The sequence below is a fragment of the Sebastes fasciatus genome, chromosome 9 (assembly GCF_043250625.1).
Source record: "Sebastes fasciatus isolate fSebFas1 chromosome 9, fSebFas1.pri, whole genome shotgun sequence".
NCBI lineage: Eukaryota > Metazoa > Chordata > Actinopteri > Perciformes > Sebastidae > Sebastes > Sebastes fasciatus.
The window spans coordinates 1,216,119-1,229,040 of NC_133803.1; the positions used below are offsets into that span (position 1 = coordinate 1,216,119).

The 12,922-nt window shown below is 45.4% G+C and overlaps 1 protein-coding gene across 1 annotated transcript in view; it reads right to left on the bottom strand.

Moving 5' to 3' along the window:
• Positions 1 to 12,922, bottom strand: part of LOC141773619 (heterogeneous nuclear ribonucleoprotein L-like) — a 70,420-nt gene that overhangs the window by 27,552 nt on the left and 29,946 nt on the right. Inside the window, exons 2-7 of the mRNA XM_074645478.1 lie at positions 8,468 to 8,586; positions 6,600 to 6,709; positions 6,384 to 6,511; positions 4,891 to 4,976; positions 4,707 to 4,803; positions 4 to 76 (exon numbers count right to left, since the gene is read on the bottom strand). Coding sequence (XP_074501579.1) covers positions 4 to 76; positions 4,707 to 4,803; positions 4,891 to 4,976; positions 6,384 to 6,511; positions 6,600 to 6,709; positions 8,468 to 8,586 — 613 coding nt within the window. The remainder of the gene's footprint in view (positions 1 to 3; positions 77 to 4,706; positions 4,804 to 4,890; positions 4,977 to 6,383; positions 6,512 to 6,599; positions 6,710 to 8,467; positions 8,587 to 12,922) is intronic.

The window sequence follows — 12,922 nt, forward strand, 5'->3', positions numbered from 1 at the left end:
TACCTCGTCTGACCAGGTATGGTTTAGTGTAGTCCCAGCTCTCGTTGTCGTTCTTTATCACGTTCAGACGTGTTGGCTGTTGACAGAAAGATCCAGTTAAATGGATCAAAGATATACAGGAGCGGCATTCTTGGTCCACTTTTATTCACTATATACATAAATAATATCTCTGACAATCCACACTGTAAGACTTTCACACCTTCCTGACATTTCACTCCCCGACAGGGTGATGCTGCACCCCGACGCGACCCCTGTCAGGGATTCTTTCACAACAATGCCTCGTTAGCTGTACATTATCCCGCTTATTACACGGCTACTTACTGAAGAAATCAATATTTTGACACAAAAACGGTCCTCCAGAGTCCGACATCAGAGCTGGGTCCATAGCAACGGTCTGTTATACATAGCAACGGTCTGCTATACATAGCAACGGTCTGCTATACATAGCAACGGTCTGTCATACATAGCAACGGTCTGCTATACATAGCAACGGTCTGTCATACATAGCAACGGTCTGTCATACATAGCAACGGTCTGCTATACATAGCAACGGTCTGCTATACATAGCAACGGTCTGTCATACATAGCAACGGTCTGCTATACATAGCAACGGTCTGTTATACATAGCAACGGTCATAGCAACAGTCTGTTATACAGAACGCCGTAATTAACCAATTAGAATCGAGTATTCAACACAGCTGTGTAATAAATTACAGTATTTGATGCTGAGCAAAACTCGGAGGAGCGGCTTGTCACTAAAAGGAGAATAGCTGGTCCACCTTAAAAGGTCAGCCCACCTTAGAGAGTCTGGGCCGAAGTTGTCGCTAGCTTCGGGGCTAACCTCCTTCACTTTAATCAGCAGGTTGCAGTCAGGACAGGGGAACTTGGCTTGTGTCTTGAGGAGTTGTAGCATTTATTCACAACAAGCAGCCTGTATTGTCCACACACTGCACTGCTATGTTCACAGATATAATGTTACTGATATCTTCAAACTCACCGTCTCACACACGCTCTCACGCTCGACCACACACTCACGAACGTTATGCTCACAACCTACGTACTACGAGTTATTCCTTGAAGGAGTTTGCTACTTGTATAACACATTTTAGTTTTTAAAACATCTTAAAAATACAATTAAAAATACTCCTGATGCTGAGGCCCAGCGGCGAGTCAACTTAGGCCCAATTTAGGCCCAGCGGCAAGTCAACTTTGCCAAGCGGTGAGTCAACTTAGGCCCAACTTAGGCCCAGCGGCGAGTCAACTGAAGCCCAACGGCGAGTCAACTTATGCCCAGCGGCGAGTCAACTTAGGCCCAGCGGTGATTGAACTTAGGCCCAACTTAGGCCCAGCGGCAAGTCAACTTTGCCAAGCGGCGAGTCAACTTAGGCCCAACTTAGGCCCAGCGGCGAGTCAACTGAAGCCCAACGGCGAGTCAACTTAGGCCCAGCGGCGAGTGAACTTAGGCCCAGCGGTGAGTGAACTTAGGCCCAGCGGCGAGTCAATTTAGGCCCAGCGGCGAGTCAACTTAGGCCCAGTGGCGAGTCAACTTAGGCCCAGCGGCGAGTCAATTTAGGCCCAGCGGCGAGTCAACTTAGGCCCAGCGGCGAGTCAACTTATGCTATTTTAATGCTATTTTCAAGACCTCAGAAGAGAGTCCTGCTCAGTGCTCATACCCAAAACCTTCAGGGTTCTCAAATAGAAATATGTAGGTATGTGGCTAATAACATGTGGAACACCTGACTAGCAAATTGAAAATCCAAACTGGATTTCTGCAAAGAAAAAAAATCTCATGTTTTATTTCAGCATAGTACCGGCGGTCTGATTTCATCATCTCAAACTAAAACGAACGGTAAAGAGGAACTCAGCGTTTTCAATCTATTTACTATTTACACCATAACCACATTCTCTCTCTACTAGGGATGTCACGATACCAGAAATCTAGTAGTCGATACCAATACCAGTGAATTTCAACGATTCTCGATGCCAAATTCGATACCACGGTAAAAAACAAACAATAAACAATAAATCCCATGTAATGTGTACATGTGTCTATATATATCCTCAGATTGCAAACAGTAGTTTAAATTCACTGACATGGGTACACTGACATTTCACTGGGTATAGGCTACCAGAGGTGGGACCAAGTCATTGTTTTGTAAGTCACAAGTAAGACTCAAGTCTGTGACTCAAGTCCCAACTCAGGTCTCCAGTCCTAGACAAGCCATATGAGCTCTTCATCAAATGTAACGTCATTTTAAAAGCAGAGCAACTGGATCCATCTGGTGCTCAGTAACATAACGTCAGTTCTTCATGGTTTTCTCCTGAAACTTGATTGGATACTGTTGGATTGGTTCAAACTAAGTGGATCTGGGGAGTTAAGTGTAAGATAATCAAATGCAAGTCCCAATAACATTCACCGGAAATAAAGAGTCCAGAGTTCAATAAAAAAAAAAAAAAAATACTTTTCAGAGATTTAGCAATAAGCAACAAAAGATAGAAATTCAGTTTGTTCAGTTCAGTTTTTTCCTCCACGAGTGAGTCCTCTTCTCAACATAGAGGATCTCTGCATCTCTGGATCTCGCTGCTGCATGGCGATGTTATTTGTGTGTGTGTGTGTGTGTGTGTGTGTATGTGTGTGTGTGTCAAACTCTGACACAGTGAGCAGAGGAGAGAAGCAGCCCCATTTGGCGCTTGGTGGGTGTTTATTTCGGAGGCATCGTACGGTACCTTTGGTACTGTAGAAAACGAGTACCGTCACGTTTTTAGAATTTTGGCATCGACTTGGTACCGAAGTACCGGTTCTCGTGACATCTCTACTCTCTACCCTGAACCAAGTGGTTTTAGTTACCTTAACTTTACCATACTGTCACCAGAGAGACACAGAGAGAGAGAGAGAGAAGGCTGCACAGGCAATCTGTTGTATGATGACACGTAAAACCAAGTGAAAGAGAATCACATATTACTTTTTAGATCTGAGCTTCACATTTTGGATTCTTTTGCCAATAGAGTCATCACAATAGGGCTCTTATCAAAAGTCCAGAGGCACGTTTGTATTATGTTCAGATTCAGACTTATTCCGTGGTCAGAACAGGTAATATCTGGAAGAAAGATTTTATTAGGCTATCACTGCCTCTTATACTAAAGATTACAAAAAGAACAAAATAAACTCACCAGTGACAAGTTTGAAAACTGTTTCTACATTAGCTACGCTTCAAACCATGATGCTCTACTGTAGGTTCCCCTCTAGCATCGGTCTGGATGTGTCAGGTTCCCCTCTAGCATCGGTCTGGATGTGTCAGGTTCCCCTCTAGCATCGGTCTGGATGTGTCAGGTTCCCCTCTAGCATCGGTCTGAATGTGTCAGGTTCCCCTCTAGCATCGGTCTGGATGTGTCAGGTTCCCCTCTAGCATCGGTCTGAATGTGTCAGGTTCCCCTCTAGCATCAGTCTGGATGTGTCAGGTTCCCCTCTAGCATCGGTCTGAATGTGTCAGGTTCCCCTTTAGCATCGGTCTGGATGTGTCAGGTTCCCCTCTAGCATCAGTCTGGATGTGTCAGGTTCCCCTCTAGCATCAGTCTGGATGTGTCAGGTTCCCCTCTAGCATCAGTCTGGATGTGTCAGGTTCCCCTCTAGCATCAGTCTGGATGTGTCAGGTTCCCCTCTAGCATCAGTCTGAATGTGTCAGGTTCCCCTCTAGCATCGGTCTGGATGTGTCAGGTTCCCCTCTAGCATCAGTCTGGATGTGTCAGGTTCCCCTCTAGCATCGGTCAGGATGTGTCAGGTTCCCCTCTAGCATCAGTCTGGATGTGTAAAGTTCCCCTCCAGCATCAGACTGGATGTGTCAGGTTCCCCTCTAGCATCAGTCTGGATGTGTAAAGTTCCCCTCTAGCATCAGTCTGGATGTGTAAAGTTCCCCTCTAGCATCAGTCTGGATGTGTCAGGTTCTGCTCTAGCATCAGTCTGGATGTGTAAAGTTCCCCTCTAGCATCAGTCTGGATGTGTCAGGTTCCCCTCCAGCATCAGACTGGATGTGTCAGGTTCCCCTTTAGCATCGGTCTGGATGTGTCAGGTTCCCCTTTAGCATCGGTCTGGATGTGTCAGGTTCCCCTCCAGCATCAGACTGGATGTGTCAGGTTCCCCTCCAGCATCAGTCTGGATGTGTAAGGTTCCCCTCTAGCATCAGTCTGGATGTGTAAAGTTCCCCTTTAGCATCGGTCTGGATGTGTCAGGTTCCCCTCTAGCATCAGTCTGGATGTGTCAGGTTCCCCTCTAGCATCAGTCTGGATGTGTAAGGTTCCCCTCTAGCATCAGTCTGGATGTGTAAAGTTCCCCTTTAGCATCGGTCTGGATGTGTCAGGTTCCCCTCTAGCATCAGTCTGGATGTGTCAGGTTCCCCTCTAGCATCAGTCTGGATGTGTCAGGTTCCCCTCTAGCATCAGTCTGGATGTGTCAGGTTCCCCTCGTTACATGCATCGTGTCTTTTCAAAGTAATCTTCCTAAGTAGGTTTACTTGGTCAAGTTTAGGCAACGAAACTAAAGCGTTGGTATTTGATGAGTTAGAAGTGAGATGGGGTTGGGGAATGTATTCAAGCTGTTGTTTACTGGACTTGATTACTCTATTGAACAGTTCACAGCGTTCCTAAGAACCAATGATTTCATTTATTTCTTTGCCTCTATCAGCCTGACAGAAGGAGTTAGTGTCTCTTACCCTTGCATACTCAATCTTGAGTGTACAGCAGCCAGCGTAGATGTCAGCTCCGTTCAGAGCAGCCTTAGCCTTCTGAGCACACTGGACTGACTCAAACCTGAAGGAGGGGGGGGGTTAAGGAACGGCCACGGGACATTCCAACAGCATGTAAACACACACAAGTTCACACATGCAGTCAGGATACTCCACCATGGCCTGGATTCCATTTCTTTTAAAGATGACGATCCTCAGCACACTGCCGATGGGGTTACACACCGTGTACAGGACGTCCTGGAACAAAATAAAGAAATTCAACATTCAACACAATCTCAAAGTTAATGATGCTGCAGAAGAAGCTAAAGATAGTGTACAGTAGCTGGTAAGACAGAAATAGAACTCCATGTTGAAACATCTTCAGCTCTTCTTTTGGGGGAACTGATGAGTTCTTTTTCAACATTCTTACACTCATATTGTTGACTGACTAGTTTTGGATCCAGCTGTTTGTTTGACACTCAGAAAAACAACGATCACTCTATATCAGATACTGCAAACACACATCAAGAGAGTGTTTTCCAAAAAGTACCTCAGACATGCCGACACTCAAATCAGTCATTGCTTCCAGACAGCTTGAAGAATGTAACCACCACTAACCAACCAACATGATGATGTTCTAACTAGTAACCTTTTATTTTGGTCAACACCTTCAGATGGTTAACAGAGAAGCACCAAAACATCAGTGGGTCAAATTAAACTTCATTCATTTTGGATTTCCCAAGACCATCCACCCATCCACCCATCCACCCATCCACCCATCCACCCATCCACCCATCCACCCATCCATCATCTGTAACTGCTTATCCATGTCAGCCCTGTGATGGTCTGGAGACCTGTCCAGGGCCTGCCTTCGCCTAATGTCAGCTGGGATCGGCTCCAGCCCCCCCGCCCAACCTGGACAGGTCACCAGACTATCACAGGGCTGACACAGAGACAGACAACCATTCACACTCACATTCACACCTACGGGACATTTAGAGTCAACAATGAACCTAACCTGCATGTCTTTGGACTGTGGGAGGAAACCTGAGAACCCGGAGAGAACCCACGCTAACACGGGGAGAACACGCTAACACGGGGAGAACATGCTAACATGGGGAGAACACGCTAACACAGGGTGAACATGCTAACTCCACACAGAAGGGCTCAAGCTGTATCTCAAGGCAAGGCCTCCTAAACCACTGATCCAGTCTTGTGTTCCTGACTCCCGTCGCCATGAGTGAGAAACGTTCAGCACGTAGCACATGGTCTAAAACTGAATGTCTAACAGGATAAAATGATGAAGTGATGACATTTTGGTCGGATATGGTAAAGAAATGTAAACTGACAGGTGACTGGTTGACGGAGGCACTAATTCCAGTTTAGACTTTTCAATGTGTTTTTCTACATAGTTATAAAAAATCAACTGGGAGGGAGTTGACGTAGTGCAGCTGACAAGCTCTTATAGGTAGTGAAATCATGCTGATAATCAGCTCTATGACCCACAATGTCACAATAGAAAAAGTATATTATACCTGCAGAATATATTAGAGGTGCTTTATAATTGTATTTATAATGAGTTTTAGAAAAAATCCACTAATGATATGATATAAATAAGTGTGTGTGTGTGTGTGTGTGTGTGTGTGTGTGTGTGTGAGTGTGTACCGTGGTGATGGGGTAGAGAGGGTTCTGTATGGACAGCAGGAGGACCTTGTTGCCACTGTTGGGGTTGTCAGCGTTGGTCGGTCTGGTGATTCTCTTAGATGTTGAGTAGTTAAAGTACGCCTGTTGGCCTGATTAACAGATGGATGAAGATATAAAGACACACAGTATGCTACATACAAGCAAGTGTAACCTATCAATGACAACAGGGAATCAAACCTGCGATGTAAACAGGCTCCTTGGCTCCACAGGACACACAGCGATCAGCGCTCTCTACTGCAGAGAACTCCACCAGGGCCTGACGCTTGAATGGCATCATCATCACATAACTGAGGACACACGCACACATTAAAGGGGACATATCAGGCTCATGTCTGTCTGAATATACCTGTTAGGGATCAAACCCAGTACGAGTATGAGTGCAACACTTACCTGCCACCTTAGGTGAGCCTGCTAACTGCAGGGCTAACTAACCCCTTTACTTTAATCAGCAGGTGGCTGGCAGGCGAGATGGCGTGGGTCTCCTCACGGGTCTTGAGGAGTTGTAGCATTTATTCACCAACAAATAAATTGTGCAAACACTGGACTGCTACGTTCACAGCTATAAGGTTACTGCTAACTTCATACTCATCATCACACACTCTCTCTCGACCGGACACTCGCTAACATTAACAAGGTGCCGTAAAGTGGTGTCGGATGCGGTTGTATCAGAGTTATTTTACCACCACGAGTACATGAGCACAGTATTGGACCAGATACCTGATACTTGTATCGGTGCATGGCTAATACCTGTATTCACCCTCTGTATGAAACGCTTCATTTTAGCTCCTATCTCTTTAAGACCCCCTCCTGAAGAAGCCCAGTCTGCTCTGATTGGCTGGAGAGTAAAACATGGTGCACCTTAACAAAGGTAGTCCTACAGCTGTGGGCGGTATATTCTAATGAGCCTGCATGTGACATAGGAAGGGGAGCCACATCTGATTGGCTTGTTGAATCACCTGACTGGTTGTCTTATTCTACATAACAAGGTGACAGCAAGAGACAGCAAGAGAAAAAAAAGACTGGATATAGTGCAGAATTCATAACAGGCATAATTGAATATGGTTATGTTATCGTGGACATGTGAGGACCGTTCGTGTTGAATGATAATCTTGTCATATAAGCCAAGCTTAAACCAGAGGCATGGCTGTATGTTTGCTCTGACAGCTACTAGATTCTAGGTAATAACTGGCTCAGCTCAGCTAGAACTCACGTTAGGAGAATTGAACTCAAACCGTCCCGTAGGTGTGAAAGTGTCCTCTTGTTCTGCACAAATCTGACAGGCTTGTGATTGACTGGTGACCTGTTAATAGTGTACATTGCTAATGCATGCTGGGATACATGTAAGTTCCAGAACCCCACAACCCAGAACTGGATATCATACCAAGCCTCCAGGAAGAGCACCGGTCGTTGATCCTAATGTTCGTAGTGGTCAAACGGCGGTACTACAACTTCCGTTTCCGTCACGTGATGCTATTGAGCCCAAAAATACTTTTTCCCATAGACTTCCATTGGGAAAGAGACGTCTGTAACTCAGAGAATCATTTATTTTGAGGTGATCAACTCCCCAGTATGAACACTCTAATAGTCCTTATTTAAATCATCAGGTCCTAAAAGTTGTAAAACGCACTATAGCTGAATCCAGAGTTATTTTCCTTCCTCCGTTCATGTGAGTGAGACCCAGACCGAGGCTGGAGCGAGGGCTGGAAGGAGGAGTTAACAAACCGTGACGACGGCGTGGCGGCTGTGACCCCGTGACCGAGTCATGTGACCGAGCGGACGCTACTGCGCCTGCTCTATGGGCCCAATGGATGAGGAAGATCACTAGAAGATCCGGGTACTTTTCCAGATGGAATTGGAGCCATTTAGTCTTCATGCTCCACTGAGACACTCTGATAGGAATCAACGAGGCCCCGCCTCCAACGCTGGATCCAGTTCTCTTGATACATTCATGTAACATACACACAAACTACACCCATGTACACACACATACACCAACAAACTCATACTTGAACCATCGCACACACTCACACTAGCTGCTATCTCACCATATGGGTCCAAACTTCTCCAAGGCATCTATCAGGTCTGCTTCCACCACGGCCTCACACAGACCCCTGACGTGGACCACGGGGCTGGGAGAGATACGATGGGAGTCCTCGCCATTATCCTGCAACACACACAGTCGACCACAGTTACACACAGAGGCCACGGTTTATCCTGCATTCAAAATTACAAGGTGAACGCCTCTGGTGGAGTGATTGGAGCTCTAGGTGAGGCAGGAGGAGCTCCATTGCTGCCCTCTGCAAATAATGGTATTTGTTACATACTGTATGTTTATGTATGTTTAACTTAAAATAGTCATTTCATGAAAACGTAACACTCAAAATAAATCATTGGTGAACTAATGATTTTGAGTAAGGACTACTAATGTAAGCTTAATTATGACTACTGCGTGCTATTAAAGATAGGGTGGACGATGTTGAAGAGCTAGCATAATGTGAAAGTAGCATGGCCTCAGGAGCTCCGTCTAATACATGGATCAACATGGAAACAGGAGAGAGAGAGAGAGAGAGAGAGAGAGAGAGAGAGAGAGAGAGAGAGAGAGAGAGAGAGAGAGAGAGAGAGAGAGAGAGAGAGAGAGAGAGAGAGAGAGAGAGAGAGAGAGAGAGAGAGAGAGAGAGAGAGAGAGAGAGAGAGAGAGAGAGAGAGAGAGAGAGAGAGAGAGAGAGAGAGAGAGAGAGAGAGAGAGAGAGAGCACATGTTTATAACACAGTGGAAAATCTATCCAGATCCTTAATCATTCTGGACCCAACGGTGTCCTGGCACGAAGTGCAAGGAACCTATTGTTTTTGTCAGTATTATTATTTTTCTGCCGGGAGATCGCGTTTTTGGGACCTTAGCCATCCCCAAAAACTCACCAAAAGTGGAGTATACGTCAGAACTGGTGGGAAATTCAATGTTCTGGAGTGACTGGGCTCGGGTTTCTCCAGGGGGCTCCATAGCGCCCCCTAACGTACGCAGTTTTTCCGAGAAAGTTTCTTCGATCTTCACGAAATTCAAGTATGTCATTGCTCACGCCCTCATACCTGGATTAAATGATTTTGAGATTTCTTCGGCCAACAGGAAGTCAGCCATGTTGGACTTCCTGCGTGATTTTAAAATTTACGAACGCATATTTGAAGACTTTAGGATGCACAAAAAATAATGAAACTTTACACACACATCCAAACTAGTAATTACTTTATTTTAGTGGTGAAATTTTGCTTGGGCGTGGCATGTTGGCTCTCTAGCGCCCCCTTATGTCTTTTAGATTTTGAACATACCTTTAGGTACTCGAAAACTCATGAAATTTGGCAAAATGATAGACACCTGTGAACTTTATGTAAATGTATAGCCATTAGGCTCAGTCTGTTTAGCCGGCTCTATAGCGCCCCCTAACGCGTTGAAATTTTAACTTTGCCAAAGTTGATCCGATATTCATGAAATTTGGTATGCATATCCCACTCATCATTTGAAACATATTCCTCATTGGGTTTCATTAGCCCCGCCCACCCAGAAGTCGGCCATATTGGATTTCATGTCATTTTTTTCGTTTTATAGGCCGCGTACTTTAACGAACTCCTCCTACAGATTTAATCAGATCGAGTTGAAATTTGGTCAGGACCATCTTAAGACCTTGAGGATGAAAATTTATTAAAATCGTGAGTTTTCACTTAACGACCTGACCGTGGCGTGGCGGCCATTTTGAGCCATTCGCCATGAAATGGAAAAATTGATATCCGCGCTCCGGTTTCACCTACAAGTACAAAATTTGGCAGACAGATGTAAGATGTGGAGAGAAACAAAAAAGCCTCTTGGAGGTATGCCCAAAACTCAACAGGAAGTCAGCCATATTGAATTTTATGTGCGATTTTGCCCATTTTTCGCCCATTTCTGGGGGGTTTTGTAGGCCGCGTACTTTAACGAACTCCTCCTACAGATTTGATCAGATCGAGTTGATATTTGGTCAGGACCATCTCAAGACCTTGAGGATGAAAAGATATTAAAATGGTGAGTGTTCACTTAACGAGCGGACCGTGGCGTGGCGGCCATTTTGAGCCATTCGCCAGTTATTGTAACTCAACTGTACATAGTCCGATCTGCCCCAAATCTCTCAGGTATGATGGTGCTCCAGTACTGATGACATGTATATGAAAAAATATACTCATAGCCCCGCCCCAAGACGTTAGCCCCGCCCCCTTTCATATCTCATGAACCGTTTATAGTAGAGTCTTGTGGGATGTGTCATATCACTCAGCAGAGAGTGGGTAAACCCTAACTCAACTGTACATAGTTCGATCTGCCCCAAATTATCATTTGAAACATATTCCTCATTGGGTTTCATTAGCTCCGCCCACCCAGAAGTCGGCCATATTGGATTTTATGTACGATTTTCCCAATTTTTGCGTTTTATTGGCCGCGTACTTTAACGAACTCCTCCTACAGATTTGATCAGATCGAGTTGATATTTGGTCAGGACCATCTCAAGACCTTGAGGATGAAAAGTTATTAAAATGGTGAGTGTTCACTTAACGAGCGGACCGTGGCGTGGCGGCCATTTTGAGCCATTCGCCAGTTATTGTAACTCAACTGTACATAGTCCGATCTGCCCCAAATCTCTCAGGTATGATGTTGCTCCAGTACTGATGACATGTATATGAAAAAATATACTCATAGCCCCGCCCCAAGACGTTAGCCCCGCCCCCTTTCATATCTCATGAACCGTTTATAGTAGTCTTGTGGGATGTGTCATATCACTCAGCAGAGAGTGGGTTAACCCTAACTCAACTGTACATAGTTCGATCTGCCCCAAATTTCTCAGGTATGATAAGGGTCCAGTCCTGATTATATGTAAATGCAAAAATATAGTCATAGCCACGCCCCCCTTTCATAACTCATGAACCGTTTGTCGTACAGGCTTATGGGAGGTGTTATATCACTCAGCAGAGAGTTCCTGTTTTATTGGTTAAGGGTAGCCCCGCCCCCTACACATTAGCCCCGCCCCCTTTCATAACTCATGAACCGTTTGTCGTAGAGTCTTGCGGGAGGTGTCATATCACTCAGCAGAGAGTGCCTGTTTCATTGGTAAATGTTATGCCCGCCCCCTACACATTAGCCCCGCCCCCTTTCATAACTCATGATCCGTTTGTAGTAGAGTCTTGTGGGAAGTGTCATATCACTCAGCAGAGAGTTCCTGTTTCATTGGTAAATGTTATGCCCGCCCCCTACACATTAGCCCCGCCCCCTTTCATATCTCATGAACCGTTTGTAGTAGAGTCTTGTGGGATGTGTCATATCACTCAGCAGAGAGTGCCTGTTTCATTGGTGAAGGTTATGCCCGCCCCCTACACATTAGCCCCGCCCCCTTTCATAACTCATGATCCGTTTGTCGTAGAGTCTTGTGGGAAGTGTCATATAACTCAGCAGAGAGTTCCTGTTTCATTGGTGAATGTTATGCCCGCCCCCTACACATTAGCCACGCCCCCCTTCATAACTCGTGAACCGCTTGTCGTAGAGCCTTGCGGCAGGCGTCGTGGCGCTCGTCAGAGTTTCGGTTTCGCGGTGCCCGGCCGCGTCGGTCGGCGTCCCGCCAGCAACCCCGACCCGCGAGGAGGGGCGAGGGCCCTTTCATCGCTGCTTGCAGCTTTAATTAAAATCTATTTTTCAACGAGCTTTCAACATTTTTACAAACTCAAAAACAGCATCATCATCATCCACAGCTTTCTCTATTCTGTTTCTCCTGCTCAGATACACGGCCATCTTTGCACTCCCCAGAGTGAAGTTAAAAAGCTGGCATTTGTCTTTACTCTCCTGAGAGTACCTGTAGTCCAGAATGAACATACGTTTACTCTCCTGAGAGTACCTGTAGTCCAGAATGAACATACGTTTACTCTCCTGAGAGTACCTGTAGTCCAGAATGAACATACGTTTACTCTCCTGAGAGTACCTGTAGTCCAGAATGAACATAAGTTTACTCTCCTGAGAGTACCTGTAGTCCAGAATGAACATACGTTTACTCTCCTGAGAGTACCTGTAGTCCAGAATGAACATACGTTTGGAGAAAACTTCCCCAAACAGTTCAAAAAACTGTCCCAACATTGTAAACAGTGGCAGCAGTCGACAACACTCCATGAAACAATGAAAACAGTCTCACGATGAGGACAAAATGGACAGTCGTGACTTACATCAGAATTAATGACAGAGACAAACGTATTCACAGCCACGATACCATGTAGAACCCTCCACTGCAGGTCAATGGTGGTTTATACAGCGCTCTCCATTCAGGTCCAACACCACCACTGAGACCTAAGTGAGCTCTCCATGGAGTTTCTTACCATTCAATTTGTCCCTGTGCAAAACTTTAACAAACGTTTTATACATTCATTTTCTAATTGCATCTTGGAAAGAAAACTCAGAGGAACTCCCACTCTTTAAAAACAATCCTGTACAGTCCTTAAAATCTG